This window comes from Dermacentor silvarum, chromosome 7, assembly GCF_013339745.2.
Source record: "Dermacentor silvarum isolate Dsil-2018 chromosome 7, BIME_Dsil_1.4, whole genome shotgun sequence".
NCBI lineage: Eukaryota > Metazoa > Arthropoda > Arachnida > Ixodida > Ixodidae > Dermacentor > Dermacentor silvarum.
In genome coordinates, this window is record NC_051160.1 from 89,964,219 (window position 1) to 89,991,559 (window position 27,341).

General features: G+C 49.6%; 1 protein-coding gene across 1 annotated transcript; it reads right to left on the reverse strand.

Annotated features, from left to right (window-relative positions):
* Positions 1–17,923: 17,923 nt before the first annotated feature.
* On the reverse strand, positions 17,924–18,659 carry LOC125946861 (uncharacterized). The gene has a single exon (XM_049670960.1). It carries the CDS (start codon positions 18,657–18,659, stop codon positions 18,090–18,092), a length of 570 nt encoding a protein of 189 aa, XP_049526917.1. The 3' UTR covers positions 17,924–18,089.
* Between the last annotated feature and the right edge of the window lie 8,682 nt (positions 18,660–27,341).

Here is a 27,341-nt window from a genome sequence, read left to right on the forward strand (position 1 = left end):
AATGATGGACATGAATGCACTATTAGAATAAGGTATTCTCTGAAGCTGACACTTGTTGGTATTGCATGCTCGGGCATTTTTGAAAGCTTTAGCATAGTGTTTTGCTATGCCTTTTTGCGTTTTATCAGTTCGATGTTTTTACACACCGCACTCAGCCTTACGGGGCTTTTTTCTATGATGTTGTGGAGTGACAATAACAAGTTTGGTATCAGTGTATTCGTAATGAAATGATCTAGGGGGTGATGCTATTTATGTTACTCTAGCATCATTTTATAAATTACAATCAAAAGTAACAATGGAGTGAAATTAGGAAAAATATATTCACAGTCAATGTTGGTCTCCCTTCTTACCTTTATAATGCTTTCAAACAAATAAAAATAGCATCACCCCCTAGAGCAAGTCTTTGGCATTAAAGTCATGCTCATACTTTTTGTCTTTGACAAGGATAAATTGCCAAAAAGCCCCGTAAGAAGTACTCATAAAATGTATTTCCAGATTTTAATACTTTCTGAACTAGAGTAGCTATCAAAAAACTAATTATAGATTTGAAATCAGTGTGAAAAATTGATCTAAGCAGTGAAGTTTAGTTAAGATAGAACCAAAACTAAAGAAAGTTTTTAGAACCCACGTCCCCCCTTAATTGCATGCACCAGCCTTTCTACACCAATATCATCATTGGTGTGGCGACATTCAGGAGCAGGAATGTTAAATTGCCATTTGATGTTATGCAGGGTTCAGTGCTCTGGTAAATGTGCTAGCCTCAGTTTGCATGCAATACACATTCTTGTTTTTTTGATGATGGTTTTCATGGGCACACCTCGCTCCAGGACCTGTGCTCCAGCCATTTTCCTGTCACTGATTCAGAGGTGCTGAATTTCTGCTTTACGGCGATAATGGTTTCTTTGATAATGACTTCTATGGCGACGTCTTCAGGTGTAGGACTCCGAGTCCTCTTCCTTTGTGATAGTATTGAGTGAAGACTATATCTTTCGAGATATGCTAGACTTGACTTTTCTCCCAACGGTCACCACGACCTTCCTTTGGCCGAGTAATTTCTTATCTATTAAGTAATACTGCATTTTGGTCTCTCTACTGGCCAGCTGTCTGGGTCTCACAGGCAGATCAAACCATCAGTTCTGGCTAACCTCTTCTAGTGCTTTCCATTCATGAAATTCTTTAAGTATCTGACCATCGGTTCGGTCTAGCCTGCAGAATCTGAGACATCAAGGGTAAAGGAGAAGGGGCCCTGCAAACGAACCAGCCCACATAAGAAGGTCCCTTTTGTACTTAGCGGACATATACCTCAAGCCTGCCAGCCCAGCAAAGTTGCGTGCTCCCGCGCCCCCAGAAAGAAGTGGACGCAAACAACGCCTTACCTGCCGACGAAAACCTGAAACCCCTGGCCCATCCCCATTCAAGTGTGAGCTTGTTGTCCACTCTTTCCCCCCACTCCCCGAGGTGTCCTAGTTTTTCCACGTGTATGGGACCTACCCACCTACCCAGAGTCCGCGCCGACTACACCCGGGGGGCCCTGGTTGCCCACACCGTCCGCGGGGGGGTCAACCCATCTGCGGCGGCGGCATCCACGCCCGGCACCTGAACACCCTCATTAGCGGCCAGTCGTTGTAGGCAGGGTTCTCATTTGGCGCAACTGAATTTCCCACGCCCTGTGTGCCAGGACGCGGTCTCCCAAGGGGATTTTCCTCACCCTGCCAAAGTCCCCTGGTCCAAACGGAAGTGCCATCAGCACCTTCGTGTTTTTTTCGTTGAATCTGCGGCCTGGAGGGAGGGAGGGATCGTCACATGTGACTGGCCAGTCCACCGCCAAGATCGGTGGGACGAATCCGTGCGCGTCACACTAAACCGCCTGCAACTCGTATGTAACAGGAGCTCGGAGGGTCACCTCCGCCTGGAGTGCACCTTGGGCACACATGACAGGCGTGCTGGCAGTTACCTCAGCAAAGGTTGTCCCATGATGAATGGATCTGCGAAAAACACATCCATCATCATCCCAGTGTAGAGGCTTATCTGTGCCGGCCTCTCTGCGTACTGAGCTGCTTCAAAGTTTGACGACACCTCGTCCGCCCATTGCGGGCAAAAGACGGGGATCTCGGTGCTTTTGTGCACACACAACCCTTTGGGGCATTTGTCACAACAGTGAACTGACGTTTCACCCAGTCCACGGAGCTGGTGTACCAGGGAATGAAAAGCCAGATTCTCGTTTTCAGTCCACAGGCTGCTCTCTGGGTCTTCGTGCGGTTCCTCAACCTTCTCCCTCATCTCAAAGCCCGGGTCACCGAGGCTCACATTAAATTTGACCAGCAATTCCTTGATGAGAAAGAAGGGTAGAGGAAACTCTCTAGTGTTTTCAACTGTCCAAGTGCTGCGGTTTTCAAACTGACAACCAACGTCTTGAACACCGTGATGTTTGTGTGGTAAATTTTCTTACTTGCGGCTACCGCTGTCAGCACCTTCCTGTTGGTCAGAGAAGATACCAGCTCAGCGATGGCTGGTCCGATTTGAGAGTGGAGCGAGTACAGTGAAATCGGAAATGCCCACGATAGCCCAACACTTGCAGAGGCCGCAAATGTTTGTGATGCAACCACCACGGCAGATGCGCTCAACCAGGGTGACAAGGTCAAGTCTGATGCAGGTTGCACGCGTATAACACTGCCGTACACCAGCTCTATCGCCCGCGCCACAGGTAATGATGGACAGGCCATGTTTGCGACTAGTGAGGGAACACATGACATGTTCCTCACGTTGCGTCAACTGTGAGCCGTGGCGTGGTCCCCGGCTTCGAAGTACCCCTCAGACAACATACTTGACTGGCTAGGTGGAATACCATGCCAGATGTGCAATTTTACCCTTGTTGGTGACAGTAAAGCTCACAGGTTCTTCTTGTACCACTCCTCTACTTGGGCGTCCGAGACGCACCGCCAAAGCCGGTTTACGCAAGTGAGGAGTTGTGCCGCTAACGATGGCGGCGACGGGTTCGCTGAGTTGAAATACACCGATGACGATTGAGGAAAAAAAACACTTCTATTCACAACTATTTACAAGAATTTACAAATACAAAACACATACAAGACGGAACTGGTACACATAGGGCGACCCTATATCGACATAGTCGATGGTGCATAGCACCGTAGTTTGTCGCTTGGACGGGGCAACGGGGCCAAGTTTTCTACCCTTCGGTGACCTGCCCCAAGCATTTACCACCCAATTTCCACTGAGTGGCTATGAGTGGTCCGCCGACGCACCAATCACGAATCCTGTGCTAGGATAGTCTTGTTCGCCGACATTTCCAGTATTGTGCTTCCTCCAAGCGCCCTTTCCTCTACCATCTTTTGCGGTATCTTTCTCCCTATCCCTCAAAACAACATACAAATAAAAACAATGTTCCAAGAAAGGGGGGGGGGGGTGACAGATACATAGCATGCGTGCTCCCTGGCAAAGCCACAGCGCCCAGCACAGTGGGTTCAATAAAATCCTAATAAGCAGGCAGTACCTGCAAGCCGAGGTGATTGACCCCTTCCCCGCTCGCACTTCTTAGAAAACCCGATAGCGTAGTAGCTGTGGGCATATGTCAATGAAGCCTGTCGACCAACACTGGGCTCACATACCGTAATCAGTAAATGCTTGCTCAGAGAAGCTTTTCATGATGGTCAGTTGGCCACGGTCTCTGAAACGGGTTGTCAAAGGCGGTTACCATGAAAAATGTGCACGTGGTGATTACTGCACACTGCATTCATGCTCTCCGTGCCCATTACCCGCCCGGCACGCGCACATCAGGGGCCAGCGACAGTCACGGACATCGAAGCTTTTGCTGTCAGGTCGCCTGCACGCGATGTACGTGACGAATCACCGATATTCCCTCTTCTGTACTCTCGGGTACTAGTGGCTTCGGTACGCACCTTCTATGTTTGCTCAGTGCCAGCCGGCTCTATTCGCCTCACCACGTGTCAGGTATAATTGGCATGTCATGAGCTGCTTCTCTGCCTAATCTCGGCACCGTCGCCGCAATGGACGCCCACCACTGGCCCTTAATCCTCCCATTGTATTGCTCTGGTCAAGCGACAATCATTGACAAAATGTGCTAGCTGTCTCTTCCCTTTCTTCGCAGCAGTTTCACTTGGCGAGACTAGGTTCAACAAAAACACCCACCTTAAGCCCTCCGAGCAGCAATTAAATTAGCTAGCGCTTCTAGCAGCAGGCTTACAGTGACTGTATCAAAAGCCATTATGCCCCAGGTTGAAATCTTGGGACCAGTGGTCCCGATGTGCACGGATGCTCTCTCTGACCCACTGGAACAGGCCAACAGTCTCCCTTCCTTCCGATCTTCACTAGTGGATCAACAGGAAAGGCACGGCTGATCTCTGAGGCAAAGCTGCAACATGTACTCGGATGCTCGCTCTGTGTCTTAGTCGCATCATAACCTGCACTGAGGCGAATATGTGGCACCTAAAAAGGTTAAGAGCACAGAGCATATCCCTCTTCTTGAGCACCTTAATTGAAAAAAAGGAAATCAACCGTACATTGTTTTGAAAAATCAATAAAGCACACTAGCCCGAAATAAAGCTCTTTAGAGCTCCGCGATGATCTTTAAAAGAGAGTCGAACGAGGCAGATAGACAAAGAAACCAAACAAACAAAACAACACAATAAAGGCATGTTTCACGCCGCCCGAGAAGAAGGAGCCTCCATAATGGCGACATCTGCAATTACGATCTGCAAAACCAATGCGGACAGCTTCTTTCGCACAGCGCCGCAAAAAAAGAAAAATCGAGCTGGATGGGGCACGTTAACACTTACCAAAAGTTACTAAGTACAAGTCGATTACCCGAGTGAATCGTCATCTCTTCCTGGCAAAGAAGGGAAAGGCTTAGCAAGCGGCTGAAATGGCAAGGACACTTACCACGAGGCTTAGCAGAAGAGCCAAGTCCGAAGCTTTTGCTGCGGCGACAGCTCCCGGTGGAGGGTGGCTCGAACTTCATTTTTTCCTGTGCCGATGTCACCTGGGTGATGTCACAAATCTGATCGGTGATGTTGCCCATAGGAATAGTAGCCGCAGTTCCTGCCAAGTAGACGAGGAAGCAGTCCACCTTGACTTGAACAAAAGGGCTTCGTCAAAAGCATATTAATTAAAGGTAAATGCCTAAGACCGCTAAATAGCCTCACCTGTTGACGCAATATAGGGTATTGACAGGAAGTGCCTCATGACTCTGCACGAGACCCTTATAGGCTCACGTTTGGTCTACGGCGCTGTAGTCTAGCCCATTTCAGAAAATCTCGTTTTTTCTTCATCTGGCAAGGAATGTTTGAAGGTGACTGCAAATTCCTTTCGCCAACAATCTTCAAGAGCACTTGCACACTGTGATAGACATATGGCCTCAGATGCACGCTCAAGTATTTTCTACTGCCAATTCTTATTCACATTCCAGGCACACAAAATTTCTGTTCTTGACTCGTGATCATGCCTTGTAGATGAAAATGCTTTGACCATGCCATGACCATGTCTTGTAGAATTGCGAGGCATCGTAAAGCATAAATATCTTAACGGCTACATTTTTTTGGCGATGGCTGAATCCAGACACAAGAAAAAGGCTGTCAGTTTGCTAATTCGTCCCGTTGTAAATGAAATGAGCTAGTAAAGGTATTTCTCATCCTACTTCAGCTAGCACCAAAAGAGTGGTCGGCTCAAACTGGTGCATTGTAGTTACATATATGGAGTCAAAAGAGAGGCAGTTCAAATATTCCAGGACCCAATTCTTCTAGCAGCCTTTTCTGACATGTCGCCAGAGCGCGAGCAATATCTGTTGAACAAAGTGTACCACTTGGGTCCACTGCACCCTGTGCCTTATACAGGTGGTCAGTTGCTTTACCATTTAATTACATGCACCCACCTTTCTACACTGATAGCATCATTGATGCGGCAACATTCAGGAGCATTAATGTTAAATTGCCATTTGATGTTATGCAGGATTGAGTGCTCTGGGAAATGCGCTAGCTAGCCTCAGTTTGCATGCAAGATACGTTCTTGTTTTTCGACGATCGTTTCATGGGCACACCTCGCTCCAGGACCTTTGCTATACTAGCCATTTTCCTGTCACTCATTCTTAGGTGCTGAATTTCAGCTTTACGGCCATAATGATTTCTTTGATACATGACTTCTATGGCGATGTCTTTAGGTGTAGGACTCCGAGCCCTCTTCTCCTTTGTGACAGTATTGAATGAAACACATATCTTGCGAGACATACTAGACTTAAATTTTCTCCCAACGGTCACTACGCCCTTCCTTTGGCAGAGCAATTTCTTACCTATTAAGTAATACTGCATTTTGGTATCTCTACTAGCCAGCTTTCTGGGTCTCACAGGCAGATCAAACCATCAGTTCTGGCTAACCTCTTCTAGTGCTTTCCATTCATGAAATTCTTTAGGTGTCTGACCATCGGTTCGGTCTAGCCTGCAGAATCTGCGACATCAAGGGTAAGGAGAGGGGCCCTGCAAATGAACCAGCCCACATAAGAAGGTCCCTTTTGTACTTGGCGGACATATACCTTAAGCCTGCCAGCCCAGCAAAGTTGCGCGCTCCAGCGCCCCCAGAAAGAAGTGGACGCAAACAACGCCTTACGGGCCGACAAAAACCTGAAACCCCTGGCCCATCCCCATTCAAGTGTGAGCTTGTTGTCCACTCTTTCCCCCCCCACTCCCCGAGGTGTCCTAGTTTTTCTACGTGTCTGGGACCTACCCACCTACCGAGAGTCCGTGCCGACTACACACGGGGGGGCCCTGGTTGCCCACACCGTCCGCGGGGAGGGGGTCAACCCATCTGCGGCGGCGGCATCCACGCCCGGCACCTGAACACCCTCATTAGCGGCCAGTCGTTGTAGCCAGGGTTCTCATTTGGCGCAACTGAATTTCCCACGCCCTGTGTGCCAGGGACGCGGTCTCACAAGGGGATTTTCCTCACCCTGCCAAAGTCCCCCGGTCCAAACGGAAGTGCCATCAGCATCTTCGTGTTTTTTTCGTTGAATCTCTGCGGCCTGGAGGGAGGGAGGGATCATCACACGGTGACTGGCCAGTCCACCGCCAAGATTGGTGGGACGAATCCGTGCGCGTCACGCTAAACCGCCTGCAACTCGTATGTAACAGGACCTCGGAGGGTCACCTCCGCCTGGAGTGCACCTCTGGCAGACATGACAGGCTTGCTGGTAGTTACCTCAGCAAAGGTTGTCCCATGATGAATGGATCTGCGAAAAACACATCCATCATCATCCCAGTGTAGAGGCTTATCTGTGCCGGCGTCTCTGCGTACTGAGCTGCTTCAAAGTTTGACGACACCTCGTCGGCCCATTGCGGGCAAAAGATGGGGATCGGTGCTTTTGTGCACACACAGACCTTTTGGGCATTTGTCACAACAGTGAACTGACGTATCTGTGCCGGCCTCTCTGCGTACTGAGCTGCTTCAAAGTTTGACGACACCTCGTCGGCCCATTGCGGGCAAAAGATGGGGATCGGTGCTTTTGTGCACACACAGCCCTTTTGGGCATTTGTCACAACAGTGAACTCACGTTTCACCCAGTCCACGGAGCTAGTGTACCAGGGAATGAAAAGCCAGATTCTCGTTTTCAGTCCGCAGGCTGCTCTCTGGGTCTTCGTGCGGTTCATCAACCTTCTCCCTCATCTCAAAGCCCGGGTTACCGAGGCTCACATGAAATTTGACCAGCAATTCCTTGATGAGAAAGAAGGGTAGAGGAAACCCTCTAGTGTCTTCAACTGTCCAAGTGCTGCGGTTTTCAAACTGACAACCAACGTCTTGAACACCGTGATGTTTGCGTGGTAAATTTTCTTACTTGCGGCTACCGCTGTCAGCACCTTCCTGTTGGTCAGAGAAGATACCAGCTCAGCGATGGCTCGTCCGATTTGAGAGGAGCGAGTACAGTGAAATCTGAAATGCCCACGATAGCCCAACACTTGCAGAGGCCGCAAATGTTTGTGATGCAACCACCACGGCAGATGCGCTCAGCCAGGGTGACAAGGTCAAATCTGATGCAGGTTGCACGTGTATAACACTGCCGTACACCAGCTTTGTCGCCCGCTCCACAGGTAATGATGGACAGGCCATGTTTGCGACTAGTGAGGGAACACATAACATGTTCCTCACGTTGCGCCAACTGTGAGCCGTGGCGTGGTCACCAGCTTCGAAGTATCCTCAGACAACATACTTGACTGGCTGGTGGAATACCATCCCAGATGTGCAATTTTACCCTTGTTGGTGACTGTATCAAAAGCCATTATGCCCCAGGTTGAAATCTTGGGACCAGTGGTCCCGATGTGCACGGATGCTCTCTCTGACCCACTGGAACAGGCCTACAGTCTCCCTTCCTTCCGATCTTCACTAGTGGATCAACAGGAAAGGCACGGCTGATCTCGGAGGCAAAGGTAACGTGACCTCGTAACAATCAGGCATCCCAACCGTGTTCCCCAGCTCCGCGAGTGCACTGTATGCGTCTGCCTGCCTCAACGATGAGTCACCGACGTGGCACGCACCACCAAGGACCGCATCAACGACACTGCGTACATCGATGGGTTCAAAAGCGGCGTTCACCCCCGATGCGCGTAGAACTTTCACGTCATTATCGGCGATGTTGATGCACATATGCCCATTTGTTTTGACTTCCTGGTCGGTCAGGACAAGCAGCACATTTACTTCTCCATCTACCACGCCCAAATTTGCATTGGGAAGGGTGGTGACGTCAACTTTCTTTGTCACGTTGGCAGCTGACTGACATCTAAATGTGTACTTGGCTCGACCGTTCCAATACGCCGTGGTCACAAAAGACCATAAGTACAGGCCTATCGACCTCATCTGGCTTCGGATGGGGACTACTGCTGTTGTGGTTCCCCATGTCTCATTCAGGAAAGCTTCACCTCCAAGCGCCTTCATCCTTCCGAACTTCATGCAGAGAAACTGCGCCAAGTCGACCGCCATAATCATCCCCTCTGGTTGGCCTTCTGAATAGTTGGTCCTGGTGACACTTGTGGGAGCAAGGTCACCCCCAACTCTGGTCGGAACCTGGGTCAGTAGTGGTGCCTCCTCTTCCATGACCAAACATTCGGATAGTTATGATCAACCTCAGCAGTGGTGTCTCATCTTTTGTCCCAGACACACCATGCATGAGAGTTGTCATCAGAAAATCCATGGACTTAGTATGCACTGAGAGAGGGGCAGAGAAAACAGCCGGATTGGACTGAAAGTCGCCTAAAGGAGCTGATGTCAGTGAATCTGTCTGGATAAACAGCGATGTCACGTCCAGTTTCGGTGCTGGGGCAACCTGCTGCCGCACGTCCTTTACCACCCGGATGTGAACAAGGCCCACGAACATGCGATGTGCTACATCGTATGGTGGTCCATTTACACTTACTGGCCGAAAGCCTTCCGCCCACTGCCAGTAGGTTGGTACCGGTGGTCGCCACTGATGGTGTGGGGGGCCAGCTGGTCTAGCATGTTCGGGGGGCTGCTGTTCAGGGGCATGAATTTTGGGATAGTCTGCACCCAGACAGCCTGTGCAGCCTCAAACAGAGGATGTTGTGTTACGGCATCTGATTCTTGTTTTTTTGTGCAATTTCATAAGGGATGGTTTTAGAGTCCCGCCAACTCGGCTTAGGTACGACCGAATAACAGCTGCACACACGGAAGGGCCCCAGTGGAGAGGCACTAGCATTTTACCTTGGCCATGGGTAGGACGTGAACGAAAACAGAAGCAAGAAAAAAATAGAGAAAGAAAAAGGAGGTTGAAAACAAAATAATGAAATGAAAACAAAATAGCATTGGACAGTCCCAAGTACCTTGGGGAGAGAGAGTAAACCAAAATATTTTACTTCCTCACCTTCACCTCTAGGACTGTGCCATCAGGTCACTCTCTGCATGACATCTTTCAGATGTGCTTTGAAATTGTATTTCATAATGCGGTACTCAGAACTTATTACATTATTACATAACTTATTACATTATTACATAACTTATTACATTACATAACTTATTATTACACGAAGTGGTACACAAAGCCCTTGCTTTTAGGGAGAAATAAACTTGAAATAGGATTTATCCTTGCTGTTTCCTAAATATTGCAGAATGCTGCATGTTTACTGCATTGCTATTTACCATGAGGTCAAGATGAGCCTATATATCGAAACAGTGTGAATCCCTTCTCTAGCTGTAGACAGTGAAGATTATATAGATGTCAAGTCTTGTACCAATCTTGCTGAAATACGCCATTGCACTATTTAATTAGGTACAATCGATGCCATAATTCATATTCCTAGTACATATTTTCAAATAATTCCTTGTTTATGAAATAGTGGGAACAGATCTTGCGTCTGTTTGCACAAAAACAACTGAAATAAAAATGCGCACACAAATCAACCACGAAAAGACTATGGTGCACTGACAGGGATGTTACTTTTCTACGATGCGCTGCAATAGTCGTGGCACTGACAGTTGTAAGTGATGTGCGTGAAAGCTGCAGCATGTACTCGGATGCTCGCATGTACTCGGATGGTCCCCCATGTCTCATTCAGGAAAGCTTCACCTCCAAGACCCTTCATCCTTCCGAACATCATGCAGAGAAACTGCGCGAAGTCGACCGCCATAATCATCCCCTCTGGTTGGCCTTCGGAATAGTTGGTCCTGGTCACACTTGTGTGAACAAGGTCACCCCCAACTCTGGTCGGAACCTGAGTCAGTAGTGGTGCCTTCTCTTCCATGACCAAACATTCGGATATTAAGATCAACCTCAGCAGTGGTGTCTCATCTCTTGTCCCAGACCCACCATGCATGAGGGTTGCATCAGAAAATCTATGAGAGGGGCAGATCACTGAGAGGGGCAGAGAAAACAGCCGATTGGCCTGAAAATCGCCTAAAGGAGCTGATGTCAGTGAAGCTGTCTGCATAAACAGCGATGTCACGTCCAGTTTCGGTGCTGGGGCACTTGCTGCCGCGCGTTCTTTACCACGTGGATGGGAATGTGGCCGACGGACATGCGATGTGCTATGTCGTATGGTAGTCCATTCACACTTACCGGCCGAAAGCCTTCCGCCCACTGCCAGTAGGTTGGTACCTGTGGTCACCACCGATGGTGTTGGGGGCCAGCTGGTCTAGCATGTTGGCGGAGCTGTTGTTCTGGGGCATGGCTTTTGGGATAATCTGCGCCCAGGCAGCCTGTGCAGTGTCAAACAGTGGATGTTGCGTTTTGGCATCTGATTCTTCTTTGTTTTTGTGCTATTTCATAAGGGACTGTTTTAGAGTCCCGCCAACTCGGCTTAGGTACGACCGCGTGGCAGCTACAAACACGGAAGGGCCTCGGTGGAGCGGCACTAGCACCTTACCTTGGCCATGGGTAGAACGAAAAGGAAAGCAGAAGCAAGAAAAAATGAGAGAAAGGAAAAGAGGAGGATGAAAACAAAATAATAAATGAAAACTAAACAGCATTGGATAGTTCCAAGTACTTTGGGGAGAGAGTAAACCAAAATATTTTACTCCCCACCTTCACCTCTAGGACTGTGCCAGGTCACTCTCTCTGCGTGACATTTTTCAGATTTGGTTTGAATTGTATTTCATAATGCGGTACTCATAACATTAATTTTTCGAAGTGTATCCGGTTGAGGGTGGCTCGAACTTCTTTTTCTCCCCTGCCGATGTCACCTGGGTGATGTCACAAATCTGATCGGTGATGTTGCCCATAGGAATAGTAGCCGCAGTTCCTGCCAAGTAGACGAGGAAGCAGTCCACCTTGACTTGAACAAAAGGGCTTCGTCAAAAGCATATTAATTAAAGGTAAATGCCTAAGACCGCTAAATATCCTCAAAATCCTGTTGACGCAATATAGGGTATTGACAGGAAGTGCCTCATGACTCGGCACGAGAGCCTTATAGGCTCACGTTTGGTCTACGGTGCTATAGTCTAGCCCATTTCAGAAAATCTCGTTTTTTCTTCATCTGGCAAGGAATGTTTGAAGATGACTGCAAATTCCTTTCGCCAACAATCTTCAAGAGCACTTGCACACTATGATAGACATGTGGCCTCAGATGCACGCTCGAGTATTTTCTACTGCTAATTCTTATTCACATTCCAGGCACACAAAATTTCTGTTCTTGACTCATGATCATGCCTTGTAGATGAAAATGCTTTGACCATGCCATGACCATGTCTTGTAGAATTGTGAGCCATCGTAAAGCATAAATATCTTAGTGGCTACATTTTTTTGGCGATGGCTGAATCCAGACACATGAAAAAGGCTGTCAGTTTGCTCATTCGTCCCATTGTCAATGAAATAAGCTAGTCTAGGTATTTCTGATCCTACTTCAGCTAGCACCAAAAGAGTGGTCGGCTCAAACTGGTGCGTTGTAGTTACATATGTGGAGGCAAAAGAGAGGCAGTTCAAAGATTCCAGGACCCAATTCTTCTAGCAGCCTTTTCTGAGATGTCGCCAGAGTGCAAGCAACATCTGTTGAGCAAAATGTACCGCTTGGGTCCACTGCACCTTGTGCCTTATACAAGTGGACAGTTGCTTCACCTTTTAATTGCATGCACCCTCCTTTCTACACTCATAGCATCATTGATGTGGCAACATTCAGGAGCAGGAATGTTAAATTGCCATTTGATGTTATGCAGGGTTGAGTGCTCTCGCAAATGCGCTAGCCTCAGTTTGCATGCAATACACGCTCTTGTTTTTTGACGATGGTTTCATGGGCACACCTCGCTCCAGGACCTGTGCTATGCTAGCCATTTTCCTGCCACTCATTCTGAGGTGCTGAATTTCTGTTTTACGGCCATAATAGTTTCTTTGATCATGACTTCTATGGTGACGTCTTGAGGTGTAAAACTCCGAGTCCTCTTCTCCTTTGTGACAGTATTGAATGAAAGACATATCTTTCGAGACATGCTAGACTTGACTTTTCTCCCAACGGTCACTACGACCTTCCTTTGGCCTAGCAATTCCTTATCTATTAATTAATACTACTTTTTGGTCTCTCTACTGGCCAGCTTTCTGGGTCTCACTGGCAGATAAAACCATCAGTTTTGGCTAACCTCTTCTAGTGCTTTCCATTCATGAAATTTAAATGGTAGACCATCGGTTTGGTCTAGCCTGCAGAATCTGCAACATCAAGGGTAAAGGAGAGGGGGCCCTGCAAACGAACCAGCCCACATAAGAAGGTCCCTTTTATACTTAGCGGACATATACCTCAAGCCTGTCAGCCCAGCAAAGTGCCCCTAGAAAGAAGTGGACGCAAACAGTGCCTTACCTGCCAGCGAAAACCTGAAACCCCTGGCCCATCCCCTTTCAGGTGTGAGCTTGTTGCCCATTCCTCCCACTCCCCGAGGTGTCCCAGTTTTTCCGCGTGTCTGGGACCTACCCACGTACCGAGAGTCCGCGCCGACTACACCCGGGGGCCCTGGTTGCCCACACCGTCCGGGGGGGGGGGGGGTCAACCCACCTGCGGCGGCGGCATCCACGCCTGGCACCTGAACACCCTCATTACCGGCCAGTCGTTATAGCCAGGGATCTCATTTGGCGCAACTGAATTTCCCACGCCCTGTGTGCCAGGGACGCGGTCTCCCACGGGGATTTTCCTCACCCTGCCGAAGGCCCCCGGTCCAAACGGAAGTGCCATCAGCACCTTTGTGTTTTTTTCGTTGAATCTCTGTGGCCAGGAGGAAGGGAGGGATCGTCACATGTGACTGGCCAGTCCACCGACAAGATCGGCGGGATGAATCCGTGCGCGTCACGCCAAACCGCCTGCAACTCGTACGTAACAGGACCTGGGAGGGTCACCTCCGCCTGGACTGCACCTCGGGCACACATGACAGGCGTGCTGGCAATTACCTCAGCAAAGGTTGTCCCATGATGAATGGATCTGCGAAAAACACATCCATCATCATCCCAGTGTAGAGGCTTATCTGTGCCGGCCTCTCTGCGTACTGAGCTGCTTCAAAGTTTGACGACACCTCGTCCGCCCATTGCTGGCTGTGATGACAGGTTCTTTTGTGTTAATGTTTCTGGCGGTTCTCTGAGGCGGAGCCTCCCAGAACCCAATCGAGGACAAAGCTGTTTGTTGAAAAACACACAAACTTAGAAGCGAGAATAAAGAATCAAAGTAAACACTTAGCAAGACATTACAGCAACAAACACAGGAAAGATCGGGCAGGAACGGGCGTGTGCGCGTGCTATAGTCTCGACACGATGCAGCGGAGACGAGACAACGAGAGAAGTGGTGTTGGTCTCACCATAGTAGGTTGTCGTATCGGACCGTCGTACAGACTACCAGTGCGGGGCAGCTCTGGTGTGGAGTGAGAAGACGGGCGGCTCGGCAGCACGAGAAGACGCCGCTGGCGTTCTGGCTGGGCAGCTGGTTGTGGAGCTCGGGCCCGTAGCCCGACAGCTCTCGTTCTGCCCACGGGCGTAGACGCTCACCGGCCTCGGGCAGCAGCAGTTGACTTTCGGGCAGAGTGGCGATGCCCAGGAAGGCAGGCGGCTTGGCAGCACGGGTTGACAGCGGCGGCGTTCTGGCCAGGCAGCTGGTCGTGGAGCTCGGGCCTGTAGCCCGACAGCTCTCGTTCTGCCCACGGGCGTAGACGCTCACCGGCCTCGGGCAGCAGTTCCCCAATGGATGGAATGGCGACGCCCAGGAATGGGTTGGCAGGAGGCCCCTGTCGGTTGAAGTCCTGGTGGCTCGGGTCCGGAACCTGACAGCCGTCTTCAACCCCCGATCCGGTGACCGACCTTGTCCTGGTGCCGCTTCTGGAACTCTCCCCCCTACTGCCAGCGCAGCTCGCTTTTCTGCCGCTCTGTCCGATTTGTCATTTGTTCATTGGCTGCTTCAGGCTCCGTGGTCTTTTGCGATTGGATGCCTTTTTCTTTGTTTGTTTCTTGCGCCGCGTGTTCACGCGTCGGACGGTCTTCGGCGGCGGTGTTCTCCATCGGCATGGAATTCGCCTCGGCGCGCGCACTACTTGTCTGCTCCTTGTCTCCAACCACCGGACCGCGTCGTGCACCACACATATCACTGTCTCCTACCACCGCACCGTGTCGCGCACTACACATCACACTGGCAAAAGACGGGGATCGGTGCTTTTGTGCACACACAGCCCTTTGGGGCATTTGTCACAACAGTGAACTGACGTTTCACCCAGTCCATGGAGCTGGTGTACCAGGGAATGAAAAGCCATATTCTCATTTTCAGTGCGCAGGCTGCTTTCTGGGTCTTCGTGCGGTTCCTCAACCCCTCTCCCTCATCTCGAAGCTCGGGTCACCGAGGCTCACATTAAATTTGACCAGCAATTCCTTGATGAGAAAGAAGGGTAGAGGAAACCCTCTAGTGTCTTCAACTGTCCAAGTGCTGCGGTTTTCAAGCTGACAACCAATGTCTTGAACACCACGATGTTTGTGTGGTAAATTTTCTTACTTGCGGCTACCGCTGTCGGCACCCTCCTGTTGGTAAGAGAAGATACCAGCTCAGCGATGGATGGTCCGATTTGAGAGTGGAGCGAGTACAGTGAAATCGGAAATGCCCACGATAGCCCAACACTTGCGGAGGCCGCAAATGTTTGTGATGCAACCACCACGGCAGATGCGCTCAGCCAGGGTGACAAGGTGAAGTCTGATGCAGGTTTCACGCGTATAACACTGCCGTACACCAGCTCTATCGCCCGCGCCACAGGTAATGACGGACAGGCCATGTTTGCTACTAGTGAGAGAACATATGACATGTTCCTCACGTTGTGCCAACTGTGAGCCGTGGCGCGGTCCCCGGCTTCGAAGTACCCCTGAGCGAATATACTTGACTGGCTGGTGGAATGAACAAATTTACTTCTCCATCTGCCGCGCCCAAACTAGCGTTGGGAAGGGCGGTGATGTCAACCTTCTTTGTAACGTTGGCAACTGACTGACATCTAAATGTGTACTTGATTCGACTGTTCCAGTACGCCGTGATCACAAAAGACCAGATGTACGGGCCTATCGAGCTCATCTCACTTTGCATGGGGACTATTGCTGTTGCGGTCCCCCATGTCTCATTCAGGAAAGCTTCACCTCCAAGCCCCTTCATCCTTCCGAACATCATGCGGAGAAACTGCGCCAAGTCGACCACCATAATCATCCCCTCTGGTTGGCCTTCTGAATAGTTGGTCCTGGTCACACTTGTGTGAACAAGGTCACCCCCAACTCTGGTCGGAACCTGGGTCAGTAGTGGTACCTTCTCTTCCATGACCAAACATTCGGATAGTAACATCAACCTCAGCAGTGCTGTCTCATCTCTTGTCCCAGACCCACCATGCATGAGAGTTGTCATCAGAAAATCCATGGACTTAGTGTCCACTAAGAGGGGCAGAGAAAACAGCCGATTGGCCTGAAAATCGCCTAAAGGAGCTGATGTCAGTGAAGCTGTCTGCATAAACAGCGATGTCACGTCCAGTTTCGGTGCTGGGGCAACCTGCTGCTGCGCGTTCTTTACCACGTGGATGGGAATGTGGCCGACGGACATGCGATGTGCTATGTCGTATGGTAGTCCATTTACACTTACCGGCCGAAAGCCTTCCGCCCACTGCCAGTAGGTTGGTACCTGTGGTCACCACCGATGGTCTTGGGGGCCAGCTGGTCTAGCATGTTGGGGGAGCCGTTGTTCAGGGCATGGCTTTTGGGATAATCTGCGCCCAGGCAGCCTGTGCAGTCTCAAACAGTGGATGTTGCGTTTTGGCATCTGATTATTCTTTGTTTTTGTGCTATTTCATAAGGGATGGTTTTAGAGTCCTGCCAACTCGGCTTAGGTACGACCACGTGGCAGCTACAAACACAGAAGGGCCTCGGTGGAGCGGCACTAGCACCTTACCTTGGCCATGGGTAGAACGGAAAGGAAAGCAGAAGCAAGAAAAAAATGGTGAAAGGAAAATAGGAGGATGAAAACAAAATAATAAAATGAAAACAAAACAGCATTGGATAGTTCCAAGTACTTTGGGGAGAGAGTAAACCAAAATATTTTACTCCCTCACCTTCACCTCTAGGACTGTGCCATCAGGTCACTCTCTCTGTGTGACATTTTTCAGATGTGGTTTGAAATTGTATTTCATAATGCGGTACCTCATAACTTATTAATTTTTCGAAGAGGTATTGGTTTAGGGAGAAATAAACTTGAAATAGGATTTATCCTTGCTGTTTCTCAATATTGCAGAATGCTGCATGTTCACAGCATTGCTATCTACCATGAGGTCAAGATGAGCCCATACATCAGAACAGTGCAAATCCTTTCTAGCTGTATACAGTGAAGATTATACAGATGTCAAGTCTTGTACCAATCTTGCTGAAATACGCCATTGCACTATTTAATTCGGTACGATCAATGCCACAATTCACATTCCTAGTACATATTTACAAATAATTCCTTGTTTGTGAAATAGTGGGAACAGATCTTGCGTCTCTTTGCACAAAATCAACTGAAATAAAAATGCGCGGACGATTCAACCACGAAAAGACTATGGTACACTCACTGACAGGGATGTGACTTTTCTACGATGCGCTGAAATAGTCGTGGTGCTGACAGTATGAAGTGATGTGCGTGAAAGCTGCAGCATGTACTGGGATGCTCATTCTGCATATAGGCGAATACGAGGCTGTGGCACGTGGCACTGAAAAACGTTAAGAGCACAGAGCATATCCCTCTTCTTGCTTGAGACAAAAATGACTAGAGATGTCAAATTGTGCATTATTATGCTGTGAAATGTACTTCTCAATCAAGACTGATGAATCTCGCATTTCACATTTCGTGCATATTATAAGTTAACTCTGTCCTCATCAGCTGGCACTAAATATGCTTTCCACGTCAGTTTACCCACATGCGCAAGAAATGGCAATGCCAGAGTTAATTACAGTCGAACCTCGATATATCGAACAGCGCGGCGATCGCGAAATAGTTCGATATATCCAGAATTCGATATAAAAAATCAAGTAAAAAATTCGTCAAAAACTTGTGGAAAACAACCAATGAACCAATCATGGTGCAGTAAGTACTCACTTGAGGATTCAATCAAAGCATTTATTGCGTCGGCTTAAAATACTGAAAAAGGGTAGCCTGCTTTTTGTTGGCAATGGCGTGTTTGACGACTGCGTTCTCAATATAATCCAGGTGATCCACAAGTGATAGGCCGGTGCCTTCAATCACGCCGCAGTGGCGGCGCACAAGGGCCAGAGCAGCTATGACCTCAGCTGATGTAGGGAGCGGGGCATCATCAGCGCTTGCGGGATCCATCTCGGCAGCGTTTTCATTTGGCTGCTCAGCAGTAACTTTGGCGACGATCTCCACATCCGTCAGCTCCGCTGTTGTACCAGTGCTGTCGTCACCTCCAACGAAGTCGTCGATGCACATGCTTTGCGGCTCGGCACCAACAAGGCTCTCCAGCTTGCTCCACGTTTCGGCGAGCTGGCTTTCTTCATCTGCGCAAGCCAACCCAGCTTCCTCGGATTCTTCCACTGATGCCTCGTCAGTGCAGCCAGCGAAGCCCGCATGCTGAAAGCAGTTGGCTATCGTCGACTGCTTGACGTTATCCCACGACGCTTTCAGCATTTCGATGGCGCCCAAAAGATCGATCTTCAGGTTTTGGCCCATCCGGAGCTTGACAAGCAAAATTGTAGATTGACTTAAATGTGCGAATAATGCCCTGGTCCAACGGTTGCAGCTTCGAAGTGGTGTTAGGTGGCAGAAATACCACTTCGATGTTGCTCAGCTGGGCATCGGTGTGGTGTGCCGTGCAGTTTTCGTCCGTTTCTTAGCGTTTGCAGCCATCGTTACACACCACGATGTGCGACAGGCCTAACTCCACACACACGAACACAACGAGGCTACGAGCACGACGATCGATGCGACCAGGGATGCGACGACGGGGAGGAGCTAGTCCAGCAAGTGCAGTGCGTCGACCCGTCGACACTGCAAGGATGCGGCGTGCACACGCCGCTACGTTCAAGTGGCGCTCTCGGCGCCAACGATGTGTGCAGTGGTCGTAAACGCCCACCGCGCTGCCGCTAGTTTTGAGAGTGTTGCGGGAAAGCTTGCGGCCTGTCAACGGAGCGCGGGCGGTCTGGGGTGGCCGAGTTTGATATATCCATTATGCGTCAAACATCGTTCGAAATAAAAAATTTAAAATGCACGCGATTTCCTGCGTGATATAGGAACCGTTCGATATAGGCAATAATTCGATATACAGTAAAACCTCGTTAATACGGATCTCAAGGGAGTGAAAAAAATGTCCGAATTATCCGAATGTCGAATTGTCGAATGAATAACAAAAAACGGCACATTTTCAATTCTTTTATTGTGCACCTTTACTTTCTGAAGAAGTCAGTGATGCTCGTTTGTTTTTTCGCGGCCAGCTGGGCGGAAAGCACTAGCTTGCGGGCATGCGACAATCCCTCCAGCGCGAGGGTATTGCCTGGAACATCGTAGCATAACTCCTCTAGAACAGCGAGAGCGTCCGCGGATTCTTTCGCAGTACGACGCACAGGGCGTAGCTCACCGCACGGGTCGTCTTCATCGGACGCCTCATCCGCCGCACCGAGTGCTCCGCTGATGATGTCATCGTCTGTTAACTGGCCGGCGACGACAACGCCGTCATCAATCGCAACGTAATCCGCAAGCTGAACTTCGGACGGAAGCAGGCCAGCGAATGCGATATCGTCCCCCTCTTCTTCTGGCACTGCGGGCTGCGGGCTTTCACAAGTCTCGGGCCGCACAAATCCACTGTGTTTAAAACAGTTCGCCACCACTTCTGCCGGCGTGTTTGTCCACACGTGCGCCAAAATATGGATCGCACTCAAAAGAGTGATGTTGTACTGCTGCTCCCGGTCCATGCAGAGAAGCATGCGCTCCAACACTTGAGTGCGATACCGTTTCTTAACATACTGGATGATTCCCTGATCCATCGGCTGCAGAGCTGCCGTGGTGTTGGGAGGAAGGAACACAAGCTTTATTGCCTCCAGATTTGAAATGTTGCAGTGTGCGCTGCAATTGTCTACCACGAGCAGCACCTAGCGTTTCTTCGCGCTGAAGCGTCGGTCCAGATCTTGCAGCCAGGTACGAAAGATTTCCGACGTCATCCACGCTTTCCGATTGGCACTGTATTCGACAGGGAGGTGTTTGATGTTGTAAAAACATCTCGGTTTCAGCGCCTTCCTGATGACGAGAAGTGGAAGGCGCTCCGTGCCCGTCATGTTTGCAGCCAGCAGTACCGTCACCCGCTCCTTGCTCCTTTTGCCGCCAGTGCAAGGGTCCCCTTTAAACGTAATTGTCTTATCTGGCAGCGCTTTAAAAAAGAGTGAAAAGAGTGCCGTCTCGTCAGCGTTGAAGACGTCATTCGGGTCGTAGGCTGCCACGTGCTCTTTAAGTTGCACGTTTTGCCAATCTTTGACGACTTGTTCGTCCACCTCGCCCCTCTCCCCGCATACGGTCTTAAACACAAGACCATGCCGGTCTTTAAAACGCGCAAGCCAGCCCTCTTACACCTTGAACGAATCGATATTCATCCGGAGGGCATACCTCTCTGCTTGCGCGCAGATAAGGGGCCCGCTCAACGGCAGCTTCGAGTCACGTGCGGCAGCTATCCACTGCAACAATGCTTCCTCCAATTGTGGGTGGGCTGCCATTCGTAAACGCTTCCGACCGGCGTGGAACTTCTCGCCCTCAAAAGCTTCCATTATTTGGGCTTCGTTCTTCACGTACGTCGACAGGGTGCTTCTTTTCACGTCGAACTGTCGCATCACTTGTTCTCTGGAAGCGCCGTCCTTCAGTGCTTTTAGTATTTTTACTTTCGTCGCCAAGTCCTTGGCCACGTACTTCGCACGTTTAGCCGGTTGCGCCATCGTGGCAGACAGCACCTCGCGCAGCGAGTCACCGACACGACACAACGTACCTCGTTGAAAAACACACACACACACAACCACGCCCGTCCGCACGCTATCCGAGGCCTCGTTTATTGTCCGCCGATCCCGTCAACCGTTTCCAGCAAGGCAGATGACAGTAGCGATGCGTGCTCCGAAACCCAATGTACAGCGGCGCCCCCTTTTGAAAGAAAAAGTGGTTCTTGAAGGCCTCCGCGATTAATTCCGGCAGCGCCGTCGCTGCGGATCTCATCTCTGAGGCCACGGGTTTCCAGCGGCCTGACCCTTGTTGGCAGTAGCGATGCGCGCTCCGGAAACTCCTTTCAGTTGTACACCAGCGCCGTCCTCGGCTTGCCTCCAGTCCGAATAAACCGGTGCGCGTGCAATTTTGCACCGAATTAACGAAAGTTTTGTTGCATAGGGCTATGTACATTTTTGAAGGGAGGGAGTGGGCACGCCGAATTATCCGAATTTCTGAATTAACGGGGGCCGAATTAACGAGATTCTACTGTATCCGTGTTCGATATATCGAGGTTAGGTTGTACTGCAGTACGCCTCACAGGATCCTTTCCAATGCAGACATCACGTCATACCAAGTTTACAGCATCCACCAGAAAACCACAAGCAACTGTGGCCAGGCAGAGCATTCACACAAGCCAGCATGGCGATGGAATCGGCCAGTTGTAGGTGATGCCACTGCATATGCAAAATGGCAGTGCACTGAATAAAATTGTCTCTGCAGTGGCACAGTTGTTCATGAACCATCACAAAGGGCTTGCGTAGACCTATCTAGGTTTGTTGTTTATTGCACTTGTTGAAAAACTAGTGCCTTGGTGCAGCATGAACGGAGCATAGAAGGCCAATTCTAGGTGGCAGCACTACGCTGCACTCCGTGTTGTGGTCACCAAAGCGTGATACTGTAGAATGGTCTTTGACAGAATGCACACTAAGTTTCATGTACGCAGTTTATGCGGCACACAACCGCACATAAGCCAGCACGCAGTTTCACCAATGGCAAGGGACACAGACAGGACGAATGCGAAAAGAAACCTCCCGCAAGGCTTACAAAGGATGTCATATCTGCCGTGCAAGAAAGCATTCGAAACTCAACCAAGGAAAGAAAATAACCATGTTGCGCACACGTTGAAATAAAGTTGAAAAATATGCTATGTTTTACGAGACCTGCATGGATCTGCATTCCGGTTTCCCCATCTATGTTTTTGTCACGAAGTTGGGTCAATGGCTTGGTACTCCTCTGCAACTTTGCATTCTTTTTGTAGCCTTATAGTATCGAGTCAGTCTAGTGTTTTGTTACAACAGTAAAGAAGCTGCTTCAGGCACTCCAGGATTCAGGCAGATGCTTGCAAAACATGTGTGTTGTGTGATGCAGTCGTCAACTTTGGTGGCAACTTGTGACACTTCATGGCAGCACACGTTTTCTTCTGCATTGGCTCTTGCCACGTGCTGGTCACCTGTGCACCTATGTCAAGAGTACCTAGCGCCTTTTCTGTAAGAGTATTGTATAAATGCTCAAATAGCCATAAACTTTTTAGCTTGTGACATACGCTGAAAGTGACATCGGTAACTTGAGCATACTCATGCCCAAACTTCTTATAAATGACAACTCAAGCTTAGTGACAGATAGCACGTAGTACATGTATAGCATGAATTGCTCGACATAGCAATGCATGTCATTGCTGTGTTCCTGGAAGAAGCAGGTAATTCGGATTCGGGGGCAGTCTGATGGTGGGCCTGGCAGTACATTGAAGTCTTGTATCAGAGTAATGGTCCATCATCCGGGTCAGCATCCCCAAATGTGTGCGCAGTCTCACTCTGCAGTATGCTCATGCAGAGTGTGAAAAACAGCAGCTGCAAGAAAAACTAAGGAACTCCTGTGCAGAGTGCACAAAACAGCCACATAAAGTGCATCACCGGAAAAAAAAAAAAAGAGGGCAGGCTTGTGATGTAAGCATAGTTTTCCCTTGGCTCCGGTATAGGAAAAGGGAGAGTAGGAATTTTGCTTGTGGATGCTAGGTGCAGCTAAGTGAGATTGTCTGTTGGCAGTGAAACTCTACATGGAAGTGTGAATTCATGACATGTCAAGTTCTAGCTTTGTTACTAATGAACCGGTTTGAAAATTTATTGTGGTGAAACACTGGCTAGGTCGTGGGACAAGCAAGAGCACGTGCAAGGAGCATGGTAGCTAACGCAACTCGTGACGTAGCACTGTTGTTGCTATACCCTGAGATGTTTACAAACCCACTTATTGATGCCAATGTCGACAGGTGTTGCGCTTTGCAGTTTTCTGTGCGCACGTGCTTTAAAACTGATCTTAAATATGTTTTAAGCTACATTTGCTGTTAATATTTTGTAGGGTGTCCACAGAAATCGGTCTCGCAAGTTAACTTGACTTGGAAATTTTGTGTCAGTATTCTTAAAATTGCACAACAGAACATTTCAGTGATACATTTGTCTTGTCAATCGCTTTGACAGCAGTGAGATGTGATTACTGTGTACAAAGCGTTTGAAATTGGTGGTACAAAACGTCATGCTTATGTTTCTCAGGAGACTAGCATTAAAAAATAATTTCCACTAGTGTGCACATAGCGCAACAGCAAGGTTATCAGAGTGCTTTGCACAGAATGAAATACACAGTACTCGCTCTTGTTTCACATACTGTATTTACTCAATTCTAAGGCCCCCCCCCTTGTTTTTTCCACAGTTGCAATGCCCTAACTAAGGGTGGGGGAGTGCTTAGATTAGAAAAATTTGAAATACCCCCCCCCCCTTCTTGCGGCGATATCTCGACGAGACAGGTGCGAGAAATAACATTTTATTTGGCACACATTCAATAGCAAAATAGGGCAGACAGTGAACCCACCGCTTGTCTGATACTCTCACTGCCACTCGAGTCCATCACGTCACCTGAGCCACCACTCTCGGTATCCCACAGCAGGTCATCTTCGGTTAATTCGAAATTGTTTGTAATCGAACACTTGCTAACTGACTTGACCACAACGTCGACTTGGACCCGCTTCCACGCATCTGAAATCCATCTTGTGATGGTTGACGGACACATTTTCTGCAGCTTTCCCGTCGGCTTCTTCCAGTCGGGGTTCCGTACCCACTCATTGTATTCCTGTCGAAGATTAGCTTTAATAGGTTTGTTGACTGAAATTGTCGGGGGTGGCTGGTTCCGCACCCACTCTTCGTATTCCTGTCGAAGATTAGCTTTAAAGGGTTTTTTGACAGAAATTGTCCGGGGTTACAGGTTCCGCACCCACTCTTCGTATTCCGGCACAGATGGGTCCTTTCCAGCTAAGAGGAAAGAGAGCACTTTAGATGCACGTGTGGTGCACTGATATGTCTCTCCAACGAATGGCCAGAAGTTGGTGTACTCGACATCTATTGCACGAAGCAACCCTTTCATCTCGGCAGTTTCCGGATCTGCTGTGCGTCTCTTCTCCTCTGTGTCTTATACAACTGCCAAAAAAAGCAAAGTGAGGTTGACCCCCTTGTTTTCCAAAATAGGTGGGGAACACGATAGGACGGCCCTGCACAATACATACTAGAAGACAGACGTCTATGTGAGAGACTGAAAACCTCTTCGATGGTTTGAGGGGGACCGTTACTCCAACAAACTTCCATAGCGAGGGCAACGTGGAAGTGGTTTTCTCTCTGTACAGACCATAGTCGACGGTAAGGGTTGTTAAGGTTGTACCGAAAAGGGACTCAACAGGCCCAAGACCCCCTACACTTAGAGGAGTTAGGTACAGTTCACGCACCTGTGAAGCCCTCGGGGATCCTCCCGACCATCTAGTTATGTCTGAGCAAGCCGCACAGCGCACGACCTACTCGACATCTGTCCTCGCCAACAACGAAAATCTGCTTTCAACGACCAACCAATTCTGGCGGATCTCTACCACACCCTTAAACGCACGTTGCTCTATTCACGGATTGGCATAAAAAAATGCTCCTGAGAGCACACATTGGATAAGTCTTCCTCCTTTCAGAAGTGTATATTGGTGCAAGAAATCTCAATCTTTCCCTATGAGGCACGATTATGGATGAGTGACTACCCCTCGACCCCTCATAAAGTCTACTGAGTTGGCAAGATCGTATGCGGAGGAGTAAAGTATTACGTCATCACCTTGAATGCGATAGTCAATTTCATGCCTCAGCGACTTTCTCGAGGACGCGCAGTGTTCAACGAACGCCTCGCAACACAACGCAGATACCAAGGACCCGATGAAGGCCGCTCAGGAGTCTTTTTTCATACTTTATGTGGGTGCAGAGAATCTCGACAACCAGACCACTGAGCTTGGTCGCGAGGGTGCTGCACAGCTGAGAGGCCTGTTTGAATCTGGCATCGTTTCTGCATAATCAGGCAAAAGCCAGTTCTTCCCAGATCATTTCGAGCAGCCATCGTGGCACTTCAGGGTCAAACTGCAATGCGTCAATGGCAGCATAATGTTTAGCATAGCACCGCGCGAACTCCTTGAGTCGACTCGCTGAGGTTATAGTACTCTTCAGTAGAAGGGTTTTCTCAACAGAGCAAAGATGTAGCACATGGACACGTACGAGTGCATTGGTGTGGACACGATGAACCATGCTTTTGCTTCCTCCTTAAGTGCAGCGTGACAAACGTCGGGTTTTAAAAAATCTTCCAGGTCCCCGAACATCAGGGAGGCAATGCCGGTTGCTGTTTTCGTTCTGAAGGACGACTTCGGTAAATCAGAAAAAAAGTGAAGCCAAACTGTCCCTCACGGACATAGGTGGGGAAGGCCCACCTGCAGTCCCCCACCGTAACATCTTTTTTGTACTCCTCGAAGCCAAACTCGCCTGCACATCTGAGGGGGCCAGGTCCACCCAGGATGAAAACCACCTTCGGAGCTTTTCCCTGACCCAGGTCTCGTTCCCCTCAGAGTGGAGCCCTTTCCTGCACCCATGCCCTCACATACGCGACCATCTGCTCCTTGTCCCCCCCCCCCCCCTTGGTCCCCTGACGTATAAAGGTCTGACACCGCTAGTCTGGCGTAAACTCCGAGAGGGCTCACCTTGTCCTCGGTTCCTTTTAGGATCAACCTGACCAGGTGGTCATGGTAGTCATCCACATGGCTATCCAAACGAGGAATGTCAGGCCACCCAAAATCAACTTTCGTGACACCACATCACAAGCCAACTCAACATGCCCCCGTGCCACCTCAACCAGTGAGTGGTAAAAATGTCTGACTACCGGTTCAGTCTTACCTGCAGAGTCTGCAGTATTGAGAACAAAGGAGAGGGGCCCTGCGAATGAACCACCCCACATAAGATCCCTTCCGTTCCTGGCGGACGTATACCTAGATCGCTTCAGGCCCGCCAGCCCAGCGAAGTTGCGTGCTACCACACCCCTAGAAAGAAGTGGGCGCAACGCCTTACCTGCTGACAAAAACCTGAAATTCCTGGCCCATCTCCATTCAAGTATGAGCTTTCCATCCACTCTCCCCCCCTGAAGTGTCCCTGTTCTTGCACGGGTCTGGGACCGACCCACCTACCGAGAGTTCGCGCCGACTACACCCGGACCCTGGTTTCCAGCACCGTCACCAGGAGGACCAACCCCATCTGCCACATCGGCATCCACACCTTGCCCCTGAGCACCCTGGTTTGCAGCCAGCCCCACCTGCACCTGAGGGGCAGGTAACAACGCTGCTCTCTTACGCATGTTGTAACCAGGGTTTTCATTCAGTGCTACCGAATTACCAAGGCCTGATGTGCCAGAAATGCGTTCTCCCACAGGGATTTTCCTTGCCCTGCCGAGGTCCTCCGGTGTGAATGGAAGTGCCATCAGCATCTTCATGCTTTTTTTTCTATTTATTTATTTTTTTATTTATTACATACTGCAGTCCGAAGACCAAGCAGGAGGGGCAAAAAGGGAACATATTGAAAGAAATGAACAAGTTATACAAAAGAACTACCGCAGCGATGGCCCAGCGGTAGAGCATCCGCCTCGTATGTGGGAGGTACCGAGTTCAAATCCCGGTGCCACCGGGAACCCACCGGTTTTTCTAATGGGTAGACATGTCCCCTGGCCTGGTGCTCGGCTGTCGTGGGGGTACACATCTCGAAAGAGGGCCCAATAGAGATTTCAGCTCTTGTCTCTGGGCGCCTCTTGTCCAACCACAGACGGCCTTGTAGACGAGCATCCTCCCACAGCTGTGGGAGGCAAGTGCTGCCGCCGGGTACCTACCGGTAAAATAGGTACAAGCGCGCTCCCGGCCTGGTGCTCGGCCATTATGGGACCTCAACGCTTGGAAAGGGGTGTTTGACCTCAACCCGAAGGTGCCCCCACCTCAATAGGGGGGGCGCCACATGGGAAATGACCGCCATGGGAGCGGCCCAGACATCACTTTTTTTCCGTGCTCACGTTGGTTTCGAC

Bases quoted from the DNA above. Each gene is read 5' to 3' on its own strand.
- LOC125946861 (XM_049670960.1), bottom strand. From the start codon at position 18,659: ATGGGCCAAAACCTGAAGATCGATCTTTTGGGCGCCATCGAAATGCTG.